General features: G+C 48.5%; 1 protein-coding gene across 8 annotated transcripts in view; it reads left to right on the plus strand.

Annotated features, from left to right (window-relative positions):
• Positions 1 to 20,483, plus strand: part of DYSF (dysferlin) — a 108,877-nt gene extending 88,394 nt beyond the window's left edge. For all 8 annotated transcript variants that reach the window (XM_059817481.1, XM_059817483.1, XM_059817485.1 and 5 more), the window contains 5 exons: positions 8,133 to 8,232; positions 9,887 to 10,065; positions 10,767 to 10,876; positions 11,229 to 11,376; positions 17,372 to 20,483. In XM_059817481.1, the coding sequence (XP_059673464.1) occupies positions 8,133 to 8,232; positions 9,887 to 10,065; positions 10,767 to 10,876; positions 11,229 to 11,376; positions 17,372 to 17,410 (576 nt within the window). In that variant the 3' untranslated portion in view covers positions 17,411 to 20,483. The remainder of the gene's footprint in view (positions 1 to 8,132; positions 8,233 to 9,886; positions 10,066 to 10,766; positions 10,877 to 11,228; positions 11,377 to 17,371) is intronic.
• Positions 20,484 to 22,019: the final 1,536 nt, after the last annotated feature.

The following is a 22,019-nucleotide window of genomic DNA, read 5'->3' on the forward strand; positions in this document are numbered from 1 at the left end:
TTTCAGTTTGCCCTCCTTTGTTTGCTCCGCTCACCCCCTTGCAGACTGGAGCTCCCTTTAGCATTGCAGGATGGACTGCAGGAACGGGTCACCCCAACCCAGGTTGCAAATATTCTCCCAAAAGAGCGAGGATGCCCCTGGGCAGCAGGGTCTCCGCGACATTTGGTTCTGGTGTGCACGTCTTGGAGGAGCCGGGAGACTATAAACCCGGGGAAAACCCAGGTGCCACATGGTGGAACCAGACCCTGAAGCATTGGGATGGCCAGTGGTAGCCGGGATTATTTAATCCTTGCCACAGCACTGGAAGTTTTGGGAACTTCATTTCCAAAGCTTCAAAGTGCTGGGATTGCTTGGGGTTTCAAGGCTTTGATCTTCCTACGGGGCATCTCAAGGGAAGGCAGGAGCCTGTAAATCCTGTGAGCATCAATTCAACTTATAGATGGGAATTGTGGGCTCTTATTCCTGCTTTTCTAAACATGTTAACCATTTCAGAATGTTTTTCCATCCATATCTTCTCTTGATGCAGTAACGTTATAAAGATTTTGCTTCTCCTTCTGGGAAAGGAGTTTACCCCATTCTGAATTACAAAAAAATTCCCACGAAAGTGGAAGTCCATCTTTGGGACAGCTCTTCTGAAAATGTGTAAATGCATATTTCTTTAACGTCCTATCTCAACACTTATTCAGAATTTCCTTCTTCTGTTCTCACTTCTTTTTGTGCCATCTTTTTCTAGCAGGCATGGACAAGTCAAGCCAAGTCGTTTGCATGGCCACAGCACGCTTGCAGCTTGCCGAGTCCTGCAAGAAGACAGTTTCTTAGATTGCAAATCATGAAAGGTGAAAGGGTCAATACACAACTCATGTTGGAGTGCTGTTATTTCGCAGGGGGAGCTGGGGTAGAAAGATAGATTCAACATCCCTGACATGTTTGCATGAAGTTGCATATTGACTTATGTAGGGGAGGAACAGGCAGGTCCAGGTCCCAGATGAGTACAAAGCTCTGCTGCCAACCAGCAGAGAGAAGAGCAGAAGTCTGCAGGGTTTAAACTTCAGATCCCCAGGCCTAAGCCTGGCAGGTCTTGACTCTTGCAGACAATGTTATCAGATGGTCATGGTACAACCAGAGTCTATCCAGAGCAATGCCGAGATAGGCTGGATGTGGATCACGTTTCACTGGGCACCCAGTCAGAGAGGCGCCCAACTCCCACGTCTTGCAGGCGCTGTGGAGGTGGAAAATGCATGAAATTGATTTTGAGATGTTCAGCTTCAAGTGCCAGTTACAGCGGTAGCTGAATATAGCTGCCAAATCTGAATTCTAGATGTCCTCGAGGGCAGAAAAAGCTTGACACTGAATGTCTGAGCAAATGTCATCTACATAAATAAACATTCAGGGTAGAATCTCAAGAGCATCTCGATATACAAGTTAAAAACTATTGGTGCTTGAGTGAACCTGGAAATAAACCACTAGGCTGGAGCTTCCAAGATCTGGCTGGGTTGTTCATATACCATCTGAAAAGTGTTGCGTAAAAGAAATTCCAGGAGATGAACATAATGAATATGGGAGCATTGTTGGCAAATTCAAATCCATGTCATGCCACGTCATTGGCAGAAACCAGACCAAGGAACGTAGCTGTTGTCTTCATACTTGTTCTGCTACTAGACTTCGGTGTTAGGTGTCAACAAGAAAATGAAGTATTGATGCCAGAACACAAAATATTCTGTTTTGCAAAGACAAAGAGAGCCCCTGGAAGAGGCCCCATCCCACTACTGTAGAAGAAACTGCAAGCAACTGTCTGGTTTATTCAGTGGGAAGGTTGGGGCGGTTGTGGTGAGGCTCTTTTTCAAGGAGCTCTTACATTCATTTCTTTTCTTCCACTTTGTGCTCTCAACTAAAGGGGCCCATCCAAGTTTTAAGCAGATTAATTGCAACCGACCTGGGCACAAAAACGCACTGACTTTGAGTTGGAGGTCTTTGGACATCTGGCATCTGGCAGCGGTGGGTACATGCTGCTCGCATGACTAGAAGTAGGTGGTCCTATGGGATAATCCCAGGAATAACCTCGTGGCTGTGAGGTGACAGTGATGCTTGCATGTATGGCTTTGAATAATTGAGACCCTAATTCTGTAAGGTGCAGCTGAAGCGTCCCAGTTTGCTGTCTCTGGCATTGAATATAACAGCAAACCTGATGTTTGGAAGGGTTTTTTCTCTAACTGATCAGCTGGTGGCATCCCAGAAATCATAGCAGAGATAGGTCTTCAGGAGCGATATGAGAAAGAGGGAGGTTTGGGGTCTTAAACCCGCCTAGAGAGAAAAGTGCAAAGGCATTTGAGGGAAAAGCAGGGAAGAAGGGGCTGTAACTCACAGCTTGTTCTGTTCTATTGCTGAATGGAGCCGAGAACAAATTCCTCCCTCCCTGGCGCTGAGGCTTTCCCAGCTCCATCTGGGTTCATCCATTCTGGTTACTTTGTCTGCAAATTCACTATAGTGCCCTGACATCTTCCTGGTGCTGACAGCTCTGACCTGCAACGGGCCAGACCCTCACCTGGGGTAGATCAGCCAGTGCATTCCTCTGCGCCCAGCAGATTCGCACCAGCTGGGAACGAGGAGCGGGTGCCAGCGGTGGGGCGCGCGGGGACGTCCCTGTTGCAATTGATTTTGCATGGGAGAGGCTCAAGCTGTGCAGTGACGGCTCGTAGCGTGATGCTCTAAATCAGCTGAGAGCCCGTGGGCAGCCTGGGCTCGGTGTATTTGTCAGACAGGGCAAGAGTTTACTCTGGAGGTAAGTGTGTGGCCCCTCCGTTTTTGAAATTTTGTAAAAAAAATAGCTGGGCATGTGAGGTTTCTGCAGCTGGGTCCCTGTGTCATCCCCTTGTTCTGTTATGGCCGTCGCTGAATCTCCAGGTTGTATGGAGAAATCTCTGTGCTCCGGTTGGTTTTAGTTTGAAATTTTGAGTATTGAGCACTGATTTTTGTTAAAAAGAGTTAATTTTTTATTAGATTGAAATTTTCATTCCTTTTTGGTGTTGGAAAGGTAAAAAAAAAGGCTATCGCTTTTGGACTTTTTCCTCTCCCGTTTCCTGTCCTTTATCATGTCCTTCCCTGTTTTTCTTGGTGACATCAGAAAGCAAAGCAAAACACAAAATGTTCCTTTTCCTTCTTCATTTAGCCAAAATACAGCATTTTGAATGGACTCCAAGTACTTTTTTTTTTCAGAGGAAGGCAGAATTAGACAAGGCAGTCATATATTATGTATTTTAACAGGACTGCAACAAGCAGATGCAATGACATAACAGTCTTCTGTAATAGAACGGGGGCAGCAGTCATGACCTGGGATGCACCGGCAGCCTCTGTGATATTCAGAGAGGAGTTACTGTTGTGAATTTTGCTTTCCAATGGATGTATGGAGAGGGATGAGAAAAGCATGGCTGTGTCGAGAGCTGAAGGTCCAACAGTGCTGCTCACAAACTGGCCAGGACTGGGAAACCAAGGCTTGGAGCTCCCTAAAGGGCAGCGGGATGGCCGCATGTCCCTGGAAAAGCCTGGTAAACTCTGCCAGAAGGAAAGCAGGGGAGGCTGAGAAAATAGCATTGCAGCGAGTGATTCCAGGGACCAAAATGAGAGTATGTGCCCCAAGGTAAATATTATGACTATTTCACATTTACGGTGCGGTGACGCCTGGAGCCTTCCTCCAGGTGTTGGCGAGGCTGTGCCCGAATGTGCATCTGCTGATGCCGTACGCCTGGGATTTTGCTCAGCTGCCATCCTGATCAGGGGAAGATGCAGAAAACCAAGTGCCATGAGACCTGTGACGCAATTGTCGGAGTTGCAGGGAGATCAAAGAAGTGAGTTAGTCCCGTAAAAGTGCAATAAGGAGCGCTCTCAGCTGTCTGCTTCTTACAAATAAATGAAATGTCCCAATGGGATGAGGTTCAGAGAAGCGGTTTCTCAACACCGTGAAGGATGGCCCTGCAGGACAGCCTGTCCTGGCTCCTGCAGGAGAAGAGGGTCTTCTTGGCCGACCTCCGAGGGGGTCTCCTCTGTGGCCAGGGCTCCCCAGTTGCTGCGGGATGAGGGACCTGATGCTCTCCCACATGCACATGCTGGGACGGGACAGTCTTGCGTGGGTGCGAACACACTGGGGCCTCCCTGCCTCCCCAAAAAAGCGGGGTTGCTCTTACTTTGTATTCCATAGCACATAAGCAACCCAGAAGAAATGCAGCCCTGTCAACACTTTCCTAGTGATATGAGCTTATTTTTTTTCCTGCCTCCCCTGCTGCATTATTCACGACCGTAAAATATTCACCAGCCTCCCCACTCCCCCCCCCCCCACTGCAAAACAAACCCCCAAACAATAATTCAAGCCCCCTTCCTTCCCGTGTCTTGCAAAAGGCTAGGAAATAAATTTCTTGCCTTGGGTTGTTTTTATAGTGAACTTTCGTAGCTAGATTTAATCATGGAGGCAAATTTCACACTGCCTTGAAATGGACCCATAAACTTAGCTCAGCATCAAATTCCTCCTTCCCCAGCCTGCCCTTACAGCCCTGCTCTGCCGTGTCCCCAGCTTCACGGGGCTCCGAGGAGGAAAGCTTCGCCACCAGCCAAACCACATTTACACTGTTTTTCCACAAGAAAGGCCAAAGCTGTACAGATCGTGCTAGCGTTGTACGAGCTCCGCGTTGCCACCCGGAAAGGGTCGAATCCTGCTTGAGTCATCCTTCATCAGGCAGGGAGTCCCTGCCAAGCCAGGGCATTGCTCTCAGGGGTAGAAGTGGTGCTGGGGAGGCTGGGGGATGCAGCGAGCATCAACTTGGCCGGGGTATGGGCTTTGTTCTCTTTGAGTGCAGGCAAGTCCGAGGGCATTGCAATGGGAAGGAGGGATGGTGGAAACCCAAAGTCCAGCAATTGCATGGTCAGTCCCGGGGGACACTTATCCAGTTGTGTTTTGTTGCGTGGGAGATGACTGTAAGGCACCGCAGCACCCGCTGGCTCTGACCTGGGCTCAAGGTGCTCTCCTCCTGCCCCGGGAGAGCTCAGCCAGCACCACAGATGGGGAAGGAGCCCACCAAGAGGAGGGGGACTGCTGCAGCAGCTCAGAGACTGGGGCAGTAATTTGGCTCTCAAAACAGCCTGCTCCTTTTCCTGGTTCCTGCTGTTTCCCCATCAGGGGGAACCCACTCACAGGGTTGGGTCTTCCAGCACGCAGAACCTTTGCCAGAGAGCAGAGCTGCCGTCACCACGCCTCCCTTTCAGAGGGGCTGCTCAAGTGCTAGGTTTTGCTCACGTTTGACTCCAGCTGTGTGGGGTGGTGCAAAAAGAAGGTCCAACATGTCCTTGGAGAGGTGCTTCAACCCAGGCAGCAGCGTAGTGATGCTCTTGGAGCATGGACACGTCTGACGAACGCAGATGTGGCAAAATCAGACTCTGAGCCAGGGACATTAGTTAGCACTGGAGAGGGAGAGGCTCCTGTAGGACACATTTCATCCTCTCCCAAGCTGAACATAGATGGGGCTGCCTGAATTCCCCCAGCCAAGGCCAATCGGAAGGAGCCCATGGTGTCTCGCTGTGGTGCACACCACGGGAAATGGGTCTGCCTTCATTTTGCAGACCCCAGATGAACCTTTCCAACCCATGGTGAGGTCATCTGGCCACCTTCTTCTTTAGGCATGGGTACGTGGTTCCTGGGGGCTTTCTCCTCTGGATGACTGACAACCCTTCTGCAGCACAGGACCCTACCAATATATGGGAAAGGGAAGAACCACCATAAGCTCTTTCCCTTTTTTGCAGTTTTAATTTAAAATGACTTATTAGCTGGAAAAACACGCCCCCCCCCCCCCCCCCCCCCTTGGATAAACATACAATTTAATACATTGCAATAAGCAGAGGGGGAGAGATGGAAGTTTCCATTAACTTTATTTTATTTTTCTAGATTATAAAATATTTAAAATGCATAAATAAAATGCTCCATTGCAAAAATGCTGGCGTGTTTTTCCAAAGCAAGGCGGGGAATGGAGCTAAATTGAAATATAACCGTCCAGGGTGATCTCTTAAAGTGAAACCAGTTTCAATGGGATTTAAGTGCCCACAGTCTCCCTGCTTGAATATTTATGTTCTTATGGAGTGTGACACATTCCTTTTTTCCCCCCTTTTTTTAATATTGCACGATATAATGAATCAGAGTCTTGTAGCCACTGCAGTGAATTTATGGTGCTACGTATGTGTCGTGAATAATGCTGAAGTTTCCTGGTTTTAATTAAATCTGTTCCGTTTATGATACTGCCATGTTGCAAGAGTGCAGCAGGAGGCATTGCCCACAGGGCACACCTCTGAGCCTCTATCAGTAGACACACTGGTCGTGACTCTGCCTCCTCATTGCAAGCATTGGTTGGAGCCAGAAATAACAAGACCTCGGCTTTTTGTGCGTCTCCGTCTCTCTCCTTCTGTCCTAACACTTCTTAGTCCTAACTTTCAGGCATCTTGTGGCATCCCAAAAGTGGTATTAGATCCCTGTTGGGAAATATTACTGGTTGCAACCACATAAATAACAAATTTTGTGGCATGGGCCCATATCCACCATACATTATAACGATGTGACCGCAAGCTCATTGTCACAGTAATGGGATTCAAACCCTCCTTGTTAGAGAAGTTAAATTTAAATGTTCCCCTCCACTGGCTTTTTGGGGAGTGTTGGTCTGACTGTCCAGAAGGCAGACCATCTGCCTTGCTGTTGACCTATCCACTGTAGTAACCGGGTGACTGCCATTGCAATCCTCTCACGGGTGAGTGTTTTGTAACTCATCTCCTCTCCAGAAAGCAGAAATTGCTGCCTCATCCTATTGCTGAGCTCCCAGATAGATGCTGTCTCCCAGGCAGTGGCTATTCCTTATTACTGCGTCTGGGTTGCAGAACTGATGGATGACAGCTCTTGCACTGCCCAAGGGCTTGGTAAATGATGATAATCACAGGGGATGCTCACGGTGTGATTTTCATTCCAGCTGCTTTGCAAATAGGTTTCTGGGACTGTTGAAAACCTTTCCACAGGTTGTCACAGTGGCTCTAGTGGCAGGGAATAGGCAAAATATTGCTCATCTAATAGAAATGAGAAGGGCATATAGACCATGACAGATCTCACATTGTAAGGACTGAAATCAAATGTCACAGCACTGCCACTCAATGGGTTGTGCAGGGAGCCAGGCTCTGGTCGTCATGGCTTGCTGGTGGTCTGAATCTCTCCCTTCTTGAACTTGGATATAGTAATAGATACGGCAAGCACATTATGTAGCTTGGCAGCAGCCTAGTGTAATATTGACAGCAGATTTACTGGGATACCTTGTCCAACTCTAGCATTCAGCTGTCCTGAGAATGAAAACCTGGGAGATGTGCAGAAAAGATGAACAAAGTCATTTGAGAACTGAGGAACCCACCACAGAGTGAGCTGCTATGAAAGCATTGGTCTCTTTCTTTACATATTCATGTTTAGTAAGTAGACTCGGGAGCCACAGGCTACCTACAGGTGGTAGAGGTGTTTGCAGGTTGCAAGTTGGCCAACTGCACACAAACTACTTCCAACAGAGGGGACAGCAGGTCAGAGCAGTGGTGGACCCAGACTTGTACAGGGCTCTGACTGCTGGCAGAGCTGGGGTGACAGATGGGCAGAAGGGGAAGGAATGCATTTGAAGTGCCTACAGTAAGTGCTAATTTAAGTGTTATTCCTACATTTTTCCATTAATTAAGAGGAAGGTGAAGTTTGGCAGCACTCAACACTCGTTCTCTTCACCTTGGAGAGTCACCCTTATCTAAATCATGTGAATATGATGCTTTCACTCCAAAAGATCCTATTTGCAGCTTCATGGTGCCTGTTTGCTAAAATATCGTCACCAAATTAAGGCACAAATTGATACCAACCCAACTTCCAGAAGCATCTTAGGTTTTCCACTGAGCATCCTTTTCCAAGAACGGGCCAGAGCCCGTGCTCGCCTCCTGTCACTCTGGCCCTGCAGAACTGGAGCAGGACACACCAAGAGCATTATGTTACAGGACTTCCACTGCTGTGAGATGAGCGTAGCCAGGCTCTGCCCACTTCTACTAATGAGCCTTTTATTTTTCCTTGGTTTCCTTTCCGGTGTGATTTTTAGGAGCACTTCTGGAGCTTGGACAAGACGGAAAATAAGATTCCACCGCAGCTTATCTTCCAGATCTGGGACAATGACAAGTTCTCTTTTGATGACTATTTGGGTAAGTCAGGAGCATTTTTTGGCTCCATTCCTGCTGATGCAGACAGAAAGGAAAAAGTTAGTGAATCCTTTCAGGATACGAAGAAAGTCTAACAGGACCGGTTTAAGCCACTGAACGGGATTCAGTGTCAGCATAAGCTCAGGACTGATGATAAGTGGTTTGCATTAGGCAGATTTCCAGTCTCAGCCTGCAGCAGCCTGTTCCTGGGCTGACATAATGTTGAGAGCATCATCAAACCCAACAGGCCACCACCTTCCGGGAAGGCCCCAATTCTCCCTGACTCAGCTGAGCCAGTGCTGAAACGTGCTCCTCACGGCTAACCATGTATTTGAGCTGAGACCACCCGGCATGATCACTGACGTGACTTGCCTTACCTGGGATGTTTAAACATGAACCCAGCTCTATCCAACACTTGCCTTTTTTAGTGCTAGCCTCATTAATTTTCCTCAGAAATCTAGGTTTAGGTCAAGAAAAAAATAAAACAAAAACCTCTCATAGGAAAGTTAGCAGAGCCATGCAGAAGATTATCTGTGCCGGAGCTGGAGGCTGCGGCATTATGCTTTTTTTTTGGTTGGATCTTGTTCTACCTTTCTTTTTGCCACTGAAATAATTTCAAACATCAAAAGCTTCACTAAGGAAGTATGTGATCTCCTGTCTTTGATTAATTACATAGGCTGAGTGCCTCTCCAAGGTGCGTTTTCCAGTTCTGGCTCTGCGCATCACAAGCTCTTGACTGCCAACATTATTTTTTTGCAAATTCCAACAAATAAAAGTTGTCTTTGGCTTTTGTAAAGCACTTCTCATCAATGGACCTCAGAAGTGTTTCACAACAAGTCTGATCTGTGCTGTTATTGTCACTGGCTGCAAGAATCTCTGGCACAGAAAAGCTACAAATACAAGCACAAAACTGAATGAGAGTTATCCCCAGCGGTGTAAAAAGCTGCTGTCCCTCAGCTGAGCCACAGGACCAGACCCTGTGCATGTTCTCGGCTGTTCTCAACCATAAGGTGAATTAGTGTAGCAATGTAAACTAAATACAAGCACTTTCAACTAATGCTTGGAGAACTGAGCTCAGATTTCCTAAACATGAAATAAATGTGCTAATTACTGGATCACTCTGTCTGAGGAGGAAGCTATCATTTTTGTGGGATGTCCTTCATATTTGGTCTGCTGCAATTACTCACCTGGGTGGGGCAACAGAATAGCCTATTTGGAGATCTACAAGCCTCCTGCCCAATGCTCTTATATTGACTGGGCTGCGGGTGTGTACAATTTGAGTTTCACCTAAATCTCTTAGTCTTCATGAAAAATCTCAGCCTGCCTGGTTGACTTCAGTTGAAATCACCCAATGTACAGCTATGTAAGTCTGTGGATATTTTGCAGCCTCTTATAGAAGGACTTAATGGCTCAGGTCTTCCCAAGCACAATGGTGATGCCAAGAGCTCAATTCCTAGGAAGAGCCGCTGGCTAAAACTAGTGCTATGCTTGGAAATGGGGCTACACTTAAGCCTGCTCTCTCCCTTGCTGTGTGGGTGTCTGCCCAAGCTCCCTGGGGCCAGGAGGGTGCCACAGTGAAAATTTCTTAAGGGAAACAGTCCGTGTTTTAAGGACGTGCTACACCAAGATGTCTTCCCAGTAACGTTCCTCCTTGCAGGCTCCATTCAGATGGATCTCAACAGGATGCCCAAACCTGCCAAGACCGCTGAGAAGTGCTCCTTAGAGCTAGTAGAAGAGACCTTGTCTTCCAGTCGCTTTGTGTCACTCTTTGAGCAGAAAACTGTCAAGGGATGGTGGCCTTGTGTTTCTGAGCAGGATCAAAAGAAGATCCTGGCGGTAAGGTGGCCTCTTCACGTGTTCTCTTGGGGGACTCACTCAAAGCATTGAGGAGGGACGTGGCTGGGCCAAGCGCATGCAGGATGCCATGGTCAGGGCAAGAAATGCAGTCTTGGGCTGCCAGTTTTACAAACTGGAGCAGCTTTTGTCAGCTGGATGTTTTCCAGGATTTGTCCAGCACCATGCAAATGCCTCAGAAGAAATAATTTGTTCTGTGGGATTTTTGCTGTGGTTTTTGGAACGTGCCACCTAATTTGACTCTGTATCATCTCTATTTTTAATGCTACTGTGTTGTGACAAGCACCAGGGAAAGGCTTCAGCTGTCAGACTGATATATTTAACTCCAAGTGTCTGGGCTCCTGTTCAAGACTTTGGCAACTGTTCAATACAAGTAGAGGAGTCCAGGCAGTGAACTAAGTCATTCAACAAAAGACCCCTGAGTCAGTTGCCTAAACTTGGGTGTCAGTGACATTTGAGATGTCCTGGCATATCTGCTGAGAACATTGCAGTGGGCAGGTGAGGGATCTGTATGAAATCCACTCTTACTGGGTTCCTCGTGGTCCTTGTTGGTAGTGGCTGTGTTACGTTCAAAGTAGATTTTCTTTCCCCAACCAGTATTTTGCATCATACGTTCATTTCTCACCTCTCCTTTTGTTTTGTTTTGTTTTGTTTATAAGTTTGTTTTTGTTTAATCCACACAGGGCAAACTGGAAATGACTTTAGAAATCGTGGCAGAACAAGAGCATGAAGAACGGCCAGCTGGCATGGGTCGGGATGAGCCAAATATGAACCCCAAGCTGGAGGACCCCAAGTAAGAGCATCTTGAGTGGAAAAGTAACCACTGGGGCACAGAGTTCTCAAGGAGTGAGTTGAAAATCTGGGTTCCCAGTTTGAGGTCTGCCATCTGCACTGGGCTTGCTCCTGTTTAGGCTCCGTCTCTGACGGGTTGAGGCTCAGAATGTACGAGCTGAGACTATCCAGGGTGGCTGGGAGGCTGGTCTGGACCACCAAGGAGGGCATTTGACATGGTCCACCCAGAGGGATGTGGGTTTGCAGGGTGAGCAGCCAGCTTGTTACGGCAGGGTGTGCTCATGGGGTTGGGGATCCAGGAGGGTGAAACTACTGTGAAACTCAGGAGTGACCTCAACTTTGTTTGGGTCCAGGCGCCCGGAGACCTCCTTCCTGTGGTTCACCTCCCCGTACAAGACCCTGAAGTACATCCTGTGGCGGCGGTACAAGTGGGTGGTTATCCTGGCCATCGTGCTCTTCGTTTTGCTGCTCTTCTTGGGGATCTTCATCTACGCCTTCCCGGTACGATGGGTGCAGGAAAGGACAGGGGGGCTGACCAAAGTCTCAGGTGTTCCCCCAGGTCTCTGTGGCTGACCAACCTCTGTGCTGACAGAGATCGTCCCAGTGCACGTGGCTGCAAAGTCCCGTGCCGGTCCCTGAGGAAAAACCTGGTGGACCATGATGTGTCAAAAAGAGAGTCTGTATTTCTGGTCTCTGCTGCAGACTCACCGCAAGGCGCTCACTGCTTTGCGCCCGTGTTCCAATTCCTGTCTAGAGACGCTGAGGTTGGTTGATTGTGTTCAAAGAGGTTCGAGCAGCTGCTGTCGGAGGTGTTGCGGGGCTGGTGGGAAAACCCCAGACAAACACGCAGCCTCATTAGCAGTCCAGCCATTTTACAGGGCTGAGCAGAGGCAAAAACGGCATCGGTCTGTCATCGTTTAAAGATGCAGGGGAGTTTACAGGCGTTCGGGCAGCCCCGTCTCTCATTAGCAAGGTTTGGAGCACTTTATACCAATGCAATGTCTGAAATGAGGGGGAGAGTTTTCACCTCATTAATCAAGAAAGTGGCTTTTTCTTGCCTTGCTGTCAGTTCCACTGGCAAAACAAAATAAATAAATAATGGAGCCCTGGCCTTCCAGTTTGGCTTGGGATGGGTTTTTGTATCCTCCTCTGTTTCTACAGCACTGGAATAATTCATGCTGGCTCTTGGATGCCGTTTCCCCTCCTCCCAGACTGATAAGAAAAATGACCCGCCTCTCTCTTTCCAGCACTTAACAAATTCTGCTCATTGTATATGATTTTTTTTTTTTTTTTTTAAGAAAAGAACTCATTGGAGTAATTTATAACTTCATGTGAGAGAACGTGGCTGCCTTTTGCAGATGGCTTTGTGTGCTTGCAATGTGCAACCGAAAAGCGAGGTGTGGAATTTCTCCTCGCCATCGTAATCACTTTCAGATGATTTGAAGTCGTGCATGCTGCTCGGTTGTTCCCGTTGAGAAAAAAGGGGATGGGATTAGATCACGGCTCTCCCCGTCTCTCTATCCTCATCTCCATGGGAAGGGCTGGGATACTTCTGCTGGAGAAACGATTCCAGAGGTGCTAAGTAGTATGAAGGAGGGAATAATTGTGCAAGTGCAGATTTGTGCTGCATTGCCTCCTCCCTGCCCTGTACTCGGAGACATTCCTGGAGACTCCCCTTTATGTCAAGCAGCAGAAACCAAGCCTTTTTGACCGAGAAGAACTCAGTGTTTCCCTGAAGATGCAAGTGGCCTTGCATTCATTCCAGTGGTATCATATAAAAACAACGTTGAGAGGAGAAAAAATTCACAAACTATAAATATTGATTTACTCTCATTATTACTTGGGATTTTTCCCTGTTTCCTTGCTAAATGTTATATTTAATTTCATTTTGGTCGGGTCAATTTTTAGTCATATTTCAAAAAAGTAAGGCCATGTTTCATGGAATTTTTCTGTTTTTATGCATTTGGCCAGCTTCCCCTAGATTTTTGAGGTCACTGGTTCTGTATCTACTTGGAGATTTAGTTCCTTTCCTGTTTCATCAGGCACTAAATTCGGCAATCACGCTGGTGATGGTTTGCTATGAAGGATGCCCTTGGCATCCTGACCTTTGGCAGGGCTCAGCATTACATCCCTGATCAAATGCATGGAAAAACAATCCCTCCTCACTTCTGTTCTGATCTGTGTGCCAGGAGCACCATCAGGTCCTGTTTAAAATAAGGACCTTGCTGCGTTTAGCACTGAATACATAATCTTGCCACTACACGTGCAGTTTTGAGGTCCCACGCTGCAGGTAGAGGGTTTTGTGTGTGTCCTGCCCCTCTCATCCTGGGCAAAGGCGGGGTGATGGCAGGGAAACCTCAAGGGAGTCCCATTAGGGCACGTGGACCATTGGTCTGAGCAGGCAGAGGGTAGGGAACAGGGATACAGGGATGCTAAGGGGTGCATACAGAGGCAAAGTCACTATTTTCCTGCTTCTGTTACCCTTTTTGCTATGGGCTTGCATGAAGAGCTCTTCCACAGCTTTCTGCTTGTTGGGACCTCCACTGGGAGCTCCAGGGTCCTTCCAGTCATTGCTTTTTGGCAGCTGGTCCTTGGCTCAGCAGGAACCTTGGGACCTGCCTGCAGCCTGAATGTCCCTGCCTGCAGTCTGAATGTCCCTGCCTGCACACTGAATGTCCCTGCCTGCAGTCTGGATGTCCCTGCCTGCAGATTGATTGCCCTGCCTGCATACAGCCTCTCCGCCTGGGAGCGTTGTGTGCCATGCACCAGATGCTGCCAGAGAAGTCTGAGCCCTGGCTCCAAACCTTGTCCTGTTTGGACTCTGCCCGTGGACACCGAAGGAAGATATCTTTTACCTGAGAAATATCTGTCCACAATATGCCCTGCCAAACTACTGGTCCTGTGAGCTAAGCAAACCCTGCATGGGTCACCCTCCATCCCAGACAGACAGGAATCTCCCCTGAAAACGAGCCCAGGGCATTTTCATTGGCTCTTGGTATAAAAATGGGATTTTTAAAAATTTATTTATTCCTGTTCTCCATACAGTGCTGAAAGCTTCCAACCACAGTCCCAGTTTTGTGGTCAGAGTAGCTGGAGAGTAAGAGCAAATGTCCCATTTGAAAGCTGTGTTCTTCCACCCGAAACGGCGAAGGGCTTTCTGTGGTTCCCAATAGTAGTGCCCAGAAACATTGGTTCCCAAAAGCTCAGGCTTTTCAGTGAATGAAGAAGCTGATCTCTTGGTTTTGTTCAGAATAGCCATCAAGAGATGCTTTACGCCCCAGGGAAGTGTTTTCTAAAGGCTATGTTGCAGAATATTCTGCAAAATAGCCTTCAGAGCTACTTCATGGAATCAGAAACCTTTGAAGATGTGGTGCCTTTGTGCTTCCCAATCCTCAGGACACAGAGTACATGTGACGGATTGCGGGCTGGAATAAAGATCTTCCCATTCCTCCTCTCAGGTCCTCTTCAAAGTCTCCTTCCCAGGAGAGCTTTGTGCAACCAGCAGTTGTTTTCCAGCCAGGGAACGTGCCGTGGCTGCCCCGGTGGGCTCTGGGGTCCCTGGAAGGAGCAGAGGGAGACCTGCAGAAGTGGGGAAGGGTCTGGAATTGCTTCGGGATGAAGAGGAGGTTCATCAGGATCTGTAGGGAGCTGGGAGTACGGCAGTACGGGAAATTTAGGCACAAGTCCATAAGAAATCAGTCATCATTAGCACAACTGTTTACAGAGCAACTCGTTTTAGTGGGTGAGAGGCCATTTCCAACTGAAAAGCCTTTTGGTTTTGGGTGGAAAACTGCATGGTATTGCAAATGTCCATAAAAAAAGTTGTCTAGTTTTACAAAAATGGAAAAAAATGTTGAAAATATGATATTCTGAGGATCTTAATTTTTTTTTACTTGGGCTCTTCCACCCAGTCTTAGTGTCAGGTTACTCGCTGGTTTGCCTTAGCTTTCTTTGCAGAGTGGTTGTCATTACGGTCTGTACAAGCTAGGACTCTGGGAACAGCATTCCCTGGATATTTCCTATATGATTTCCTTCGACGGTCCTTAGATTTAACTTGACATCAGAAGACTCCTTAAACAACAGGCGAAAGTATAATGAGATCCAGTAGCTGGATGTTGAAGTTGGAGGAACTATTCCAGTGGAAATAGGATGCTAATTTTTGAGACGAAGGGTAATTAACCACTGGAACAATTTGCCAAAGGTTGTGGTAAATTCATCGTTGCTCAAGACGTCCATGTATGGAGATTGAATGTCTTTCTACAAGATATGCTCTAGTTCCACCCCGTACTCCTGTCCAGCAGTGCTCGTTTATGGCACGCTGTGGGGCTTTACGGAAAGGTCCAGTGACTTTGATGGACTTTTCATCCGACAGTGCCATAGCTGAGAAGAGCTCCACCTTCTCCTATGGGAACGGTTGAGTGAAAGTCTTGGGCTAGACACAAGGTCAGAAGTAAAGGTTATAACAGTCCAGCCCGGGCTTCTGCATCCGTAACGCGTAGGGAATACTGCGGTGAAGTTATCTCCCCGAAGCAGTGATTATTGTAAAGATTTTAGTGGCTACCAGCATAGAAAAATGTAACGCTACTTCCAGCTGGAGTCAAGCGCTGCTTTGCTGCACCATGAAAATGTTTACTACCTTTTAAAGCTCTGTTTGTGTTCTGCAAGCCCAGCGTTGCTTCCATTGCCATTAATTCTAATTACAGCTTGCTTTCTGCGCTGATTGATAATCCTGCTTGGCTTTCAACACTTCGTTAATACAAATTCATAGCTGGACAGAAAACTTGCTACCCTCCAGAACGCAACCAGTCAAATCATAAAAAATAGGAGCATTTTGGAGGATAGACTCTGAAAGACAAATGGATGGATAATTAATTCGAAGGTTATATGTCGCTGGAGGCTTTTCTAATGACTTCTGGTAAACTGCCCTAACTTTGCTTGCTTGATTTATGGCATTATTAGAAATCCTCAGTTGGCAAACTGCCTTATAATCTGCTACACGTTGTAATTTATCAAGATGCCTTTGGTCAGACTTTACTTCTGTTGTGTGGGGGTTTTTTTTCTTTCCCTTTTTCCCCGTTCCTCCAAAGATCTTGCTGGTAACTAGCATTATGCTTTGTTTCCAAAGTTGTTTTTTTAAAGTGACAGAGTGATAGAACATCCTGTACCAATTAAATTCAATATGCTTGGGAGGGACTTCCAAACGGGCTAGCATGTGGTCGCAGGGGTTTGAATCAGAGCTACTTTAAATATAGCTCTTTCCAAACGACCTAAGCATGCATCTTCGTCTGTACTTTCATTGTGGTCTTGATAAGCAGCGTTTACACAGCTTCTTCTTTTTCACAGCGCTGTCATCTTCTTTCAAGGAAGGAATTGCACGTATAATAGGCTAAAATGCTGTGACACCTCATTTTCCATGGCAGCCCCGTACGTCACCGTGCAATAACAGGGACAGGAGAGATCCCAGAAAACAGGCACAGGAAGGTCTTGCCCGGGGTGTCTGCTCTTAGGAACAAAACCCACACCAAATGCTGATGCTGAAACAGATGGCTGAGGCGTTAAGGGATGCAGACAAGGCAGAGAACAAAAATTCAGCAACAGGTTTGCCTTTCGTGATCGCCTTTGGCAGATTCTTTGGAGATAGTCCATGGACCTGCCGGCTAGGTTTGTGCTAAGAAAATAAATCGGGATGGGGCAGGGCTCGAGAACTGTCCCCTCACTCTTCAGACCGACTGATTGCTGGCATGATCCTGGGTGCAGATTTCGGCCCGTGGAGAGCCGCGCTCTCCAGAAAAGGTCATGGCACAGCTTGGCAGATGCTGCCGGACCGGAGCCAGAGCCCCTTTCCAAAGGGTCCGACCCAACAGGCAGAGCGGATGAGGTCACCAGTTTTGGGGGAATCGTGGGGAGAAGGAGCTGTAAGGATGCGAGGTCAGGGCTTGGGCAGTGGATACAGCCGCAGGGTTTGTGGGGGAGCAGCAGGAAGGGAGAGCGGAGGGGAAGGGGCACCGGGATCCGGAGGAGAGGGAGAGGCTGGAGCAACTCAGCAGAGCTGGACGTGTCTCCTCACCTGCAAGAGGGCACGTGGGCACTGGGATGGCGTTGGTGGGGAGGTGCCAAAATTCTTACAAGGGTAATAAATACAAGAATGAAGAGGGGGAAATTTATCTTAAAAACTGGTGGGAGGAGCAAACAAAGTCCAGGAGTGACTGCCGGTGCTTGCTGCTTGGTGCTCGTGACCAGTAACCTCTACTGAAGAAGGCAAGACCTGTTTTCTCATCTTTCTTGGGCTTTCTACCACCCTCGCTAGCGGGGATGCACTTTTTGCTCGCTTGTCTCTGCAGGCTGGGGCTGGGAGCTTGGCCATCACTCCTGCCCTGAATGCAGCCCTGTCTGCAGTTCTGCGCCGTGCCCGAAAAAACGCTGTAACCTCCACACGCGGCCCCGCTGTACCTGCTTCAAATCAGCTTTTCTTTCCCTCATTTTTCCGTCCCTCTAGAACTACGCTGCTATGAAGCTGGTGAAACCTTTCAACTGAAGCTGCGCTGGAAAACGCCTGAAAGTTCCGGTGCCTGCCTGGGGATTTTGGAAAGAAGTTGTGGCTCTGCATTGGTTCACATCAGCAGATGGAGATGGAGAAGGAACAGCCTCTCTCAGGCCCTAGGCTGCTGCCAAAAAAACAACGTACCCTGATGCAGCATGCAGAATCCCACCTACAGCACTCACCTTGGAAGCAGAACGTAAACAATACCTACTCTGAAATATTTCTTATTTTACTTCCTTGTCTGTCTTCTTTTTTGTTTTTGTTTTTGTTTTTTTTTTTTGGTTGTTGTTGTTGTTGGGTTTTTTTAAGCTGCTCTGATTTGCAAAGCTTGAATACCAGTGCAACACTGAAGAGGGTGGGGGAGAAAAGGACCTTTTCATATATAGTCTGTGAGTGTACAAAGGTGTTGGAGACCTTAGCGGAGGAGTCACGGGCTGCTGGCGTAGGCAGCACGTACAAGCCAAAATCTCTCAGGTTCTGAGCACACTTTTCTTTGCACTCTGAACAAGCCTCAGTTTTCCTTTGCCGTGCAATGTCTGTTACCTGGTTTATATATGTATAAAGTCTACTGAAGACGAAATGTGCTGCACAGCCTGAAACGCTGGGCTGATACGTTGCCTTTCCAAAGCGAGCAAAAGCCACGAGATACAGGACCCAGGGAAAAGGCTGAGATGCAAAACCTGGGCAGGAGTTGGTGGCAATTGCTAAATCAAAACTCCCATTGAATGTTGCGCTGATGAAGGACTGCAGGGTCTGGCTTATGTTTTTTGGAGCTTGTTTTCCCTCTGAGCTGCTCTTTCACCTCTACAGTCCCACACGCCTCCCTTCCAAACCAGTGCTGTAGCGGCAGAAAGCGGAGTTGGGCTGAGCCCTACCCTGAGAGCAATGCCAGGAGCGAAGCAGTGCACGTGGACTTTGCTTTTCTCCTCTCCTGCTATATGTAACCCCTGCAGCCACAGTTCGGTGTATGTATTAGTCTTTTTTCTCCTGTACTCCCAAACTTGCTTAAGCAAAGCAGTACAAACCAGACTGCAATGTGAACCGCGAAACTCGCCGCTGCTGGGGCGGGTAAGCTGCACCTTCGGAAGCAGGCTTGTTTGCCGTCTGCTTTGCAAACAAATTATGATGAGACATACCCTGCAGGTCTTGCTCAGCCTCCCACAGAGCGAAGGGCGGCTGCGTCAGGACTGGGATGGCAGTGCTGGGACATATCTGCTGTTTTCTATTCCCTCCTCCTGTCTGTCTGTCTCTCTGCTGCTGCAATCAGATAGATTAGTGTTTTGTAGGGCTGGCTCATGTCATGAGAGGATGCTAATCAAAACAGCATTAGCCTCAAATTTTCATCCTGCATCCACTCATCCCGCAAGGAACCATCTCCCAGAACAGGGGCATCGAGCGTGAAAGCAAATGTCCCTTTGCGAGACAGCTGACCTGCTGCTCCGGCACCACATGGCTTTTGCTATGGTCCCTCTGATGATAAACAGATCTTTCCCCGCCGCCCTTCAGCAGGGTGAGACATGTCTTCCTCGGTTTCATTCGTCCCCTGGAGCTGTTGCTACTCAGCAGGACATGTGAGAGCAAGTAGCAGTGAAAAGTGATCCTGGGGGATCAGAGTTTCTCAGGACAAACTGTGCTAATGTCAGCTCCTGCCCTGCTCCAGCAAGGCACTTAAGCCTGTGCTTAGCGGAAGGCAGGGGAAAAAAAGCACACGCCTAATTGCTTTGCTGGATTGGGATGTAATGCCTTGAGCATTAAATCCCTTGTTATTCAGTACTGTAACAGCACCCAGATTGCACAGGGCAGCTCACTGCCATGTGTGAAGATGGTGTCTTCGACGTGGAGAGCACGCAGCTATAAAAACCTGTCCTTGCTGCTGAGGTTTGGCTGAGCCAGCATCCCATTCCCAAAAGCTTGAGTGGTGAAGTCGGCTCTGGGCTTGCACACCCCAGGGTGGGTGTTTCATTTTATCCGCACAGTTAAATGCTTCATTTTTGCATCTGTTCAGTTTTTCCCTAGAAGCCGCCCAACTGCATTTGCATCCACACCCCCATTTATTAGCCACTATCAAACTACCAGGTCTTGGTCAAATTTTCCGTAATGCTTTCTCCCTGAGGATCTGATGAGCTGAGGACAAACGTTGCTTGTGTTTGCACCTTAGTGAGTTTTGGGTTTTATATTTTATGAAAATGTTGGTGTGGTTGGTCCTTGCACCTCTTCCACCATGACCCAGCTCTGCCGGGGGGGTGTCTGCCTATCTTGCTGAGTGCTGGCATGCCTTGCTCTCCCATCCGCAGTGGGAAATCAGTCCCATTATTTCACTTCCTTGCTTTGGTTTGCAGAGACTGTGAAATTTCCCATCTGGGAATTACTGCTCTGTGACCCCTACCTATCTCAGAAACAAAACCTTGGTGCCAAGAGCCCCAAAGAGATGAGTGACCCATGCTTGAACACAAAACACTGCTTGTATCTGGATGCTCGTCACCCATCCTATCACAACAACCACTGTCTATCCCAGCAGAGACAAGCAACCCTACCAAAACACATTTGTGTATTACCTCTCCAGAGCCTCTCCCAGTGAGAAACCGTATTTTATTCCCCAGCACTTACCAGCAGCTCTTCCCTGACAACCAGAATGGGTCATCAGTGGTGGGAGAGCGGGATCCAGGGCATCCTATTGCATAAGGATAAGGAAAGGGTTACATCCCTGCACGCAATCCTCTGTGCTCCCAGCCCAGGCTGCGGGGCCAATTTTCACACCAAGATGACTCCGTGGGACTCTGGTGGGTAAAAGCAGGTCTGAGCATCTGAAAACACCAACTCGGTCCCATTTCCATTGCTGCTTGAACAGCCACATCCGCCTGTTTGCCCGACTGTGGGCCCTCCGTAGCTCAGTTCTGTCTCTCCACCAAAGCCAGCCAGGAGGTAGGACCTGTGTAAAGAATTCCCTGTGGCTCCCTGTTATTCAGGGGTTTGAAACGGCTGGAAGATGTATATATCACCTGTCTATGCCTTATATACAATAATGCAAAATGCACTGTGGTTACAAATTAAATGCTCTGAAACCTTATGCTTCCTGGTGTCTTTTATTGTGTTGATGGAATTATTGCACCTTCCCTCTTTGGTGTGGGAATGCAAAAATACAGCTGGAAGGAATGGGATGGGAAATGGTGGTTGCTGTGCTCCTCTTTTCTCACCTCTCTGCTGATGTTGCAAGGGAGCAGAAGCAGGAGGAGAGAGTGTGGAGAAGGGGGGACAGATGTGGGACCGGGGTTGCAATGTTCGCAGGTAATGCAGCCGCTCGTACCTCTGCCAGTTGCATTTCACACCCGAGACACTGTGTTGCAGAATAGCCACATGGTATGTGCATGCTCCCCGCTGCTATTGTGAGTGGTCCCCTGATCCGTGACCCCACGCAGGATTTATGTGGGGGTCTCACACCTTGTGCCACGAGCTGGGAGACAGTGTGTGCCGGCTCACAAGGCTAATCTGTGATCTGGACCATCCCGTAAGCCAGGATGAGGGAGGCACATGCACATGAGTGGGGTGGGTGAAGGAGCCATGGGAAGCTCCTGCTGCCTGTGGCTTTGGGGAGCCAACCTCCAGCATTTTCCTGGTGAGTGACTCGTGAAGAGGTTGATGCCCACTTCATTTACAAACCTGGACACCCAGAATATGCCCGCTGAAAGGCAGGGGGGGCTGGAGAGGAGGCGGATGGCTCGGGAAGGGGAGAGGGCAGAAGGGTCCCACAAATTTCCCGCTCCTGCTGCAGCGGGGAAGGCAGAAGGAGTTCTGGCTGCTCCATGCATGTACTCGTATCTCTGAGCAGATGCACAGTAGGATGCGCCTGAGCTGCTGGAATATGAATATCCAGATCCTTCTCAGGATCTAGCCCCAGCGGCTCTCGGCCCAAGTGGAGACCCTTCCCCTGCTTGTCTCTGCTCCTCTTCCCATTTTTGGACTTCACTCAAAAAGCAACAAGTCCCTTTGGGTTTGGGTCTGGGTCTGTTTCCTCCCTAGAGGGAAGGACTCGTCCAGCCAACACAGCCATCATCCAGAGCGACCCGAGGATTAATTCTCCGACACCTTTCTGGAGCTGTTCAGCACCAACAGGCTGTGTCAAGGAGAGGCTCCAGGTATGCAGAGAGGTTTGCTGGTGAGATTGGGGCTGTTTGTGCCTGAATCCCCAAATGCTTTTCCATTGCTCTGGAAGGGTGCAGATGGCCGCTGCCTGCTTTGGCACAGGAGACCCCCTCCACTGCATCACGTTTTGGGATGGTGCCTGGGATGTAGGGAGGCAGGGGATGGTGAGACCCGCATGTCCTAGACTTCATCTGAGGAAGACGCAGGGGTTGGAGGAGGCACTCTGAGCTGGCATCATCCATACCCAGTCTGCCCAGCCCCACCGCAGACTCCCACACCCCACATCAGTGGGAAGTTCCAGAGAGGGGGACCAACTGTGTCACCGTGCCGAAGGCACGAGAGAGATGGTCTTCACTGGGGACGAGCGGGCGGAAGGAGACGAGAAGACAGGTCTTGCCTGCATGCCTTCGCCTGCCCGTGCATGGGTGCGTGCAAAAGTTAATTGCAAAATGTTCCGCTGCTT

This window comes from Gavia stellata, chromosome 5 (assembly GCF_030936135.1).
Source record: "Gavia stellata isolate bGavSte3 chromosome 5, bGavSte3.hap2, whole genome shotgun sequence".
NCBI lineage: Eukaryota > Metazoa > Chordata > Aves > Gaviiformes > Gaviidae > Gavia > Gavia stellata.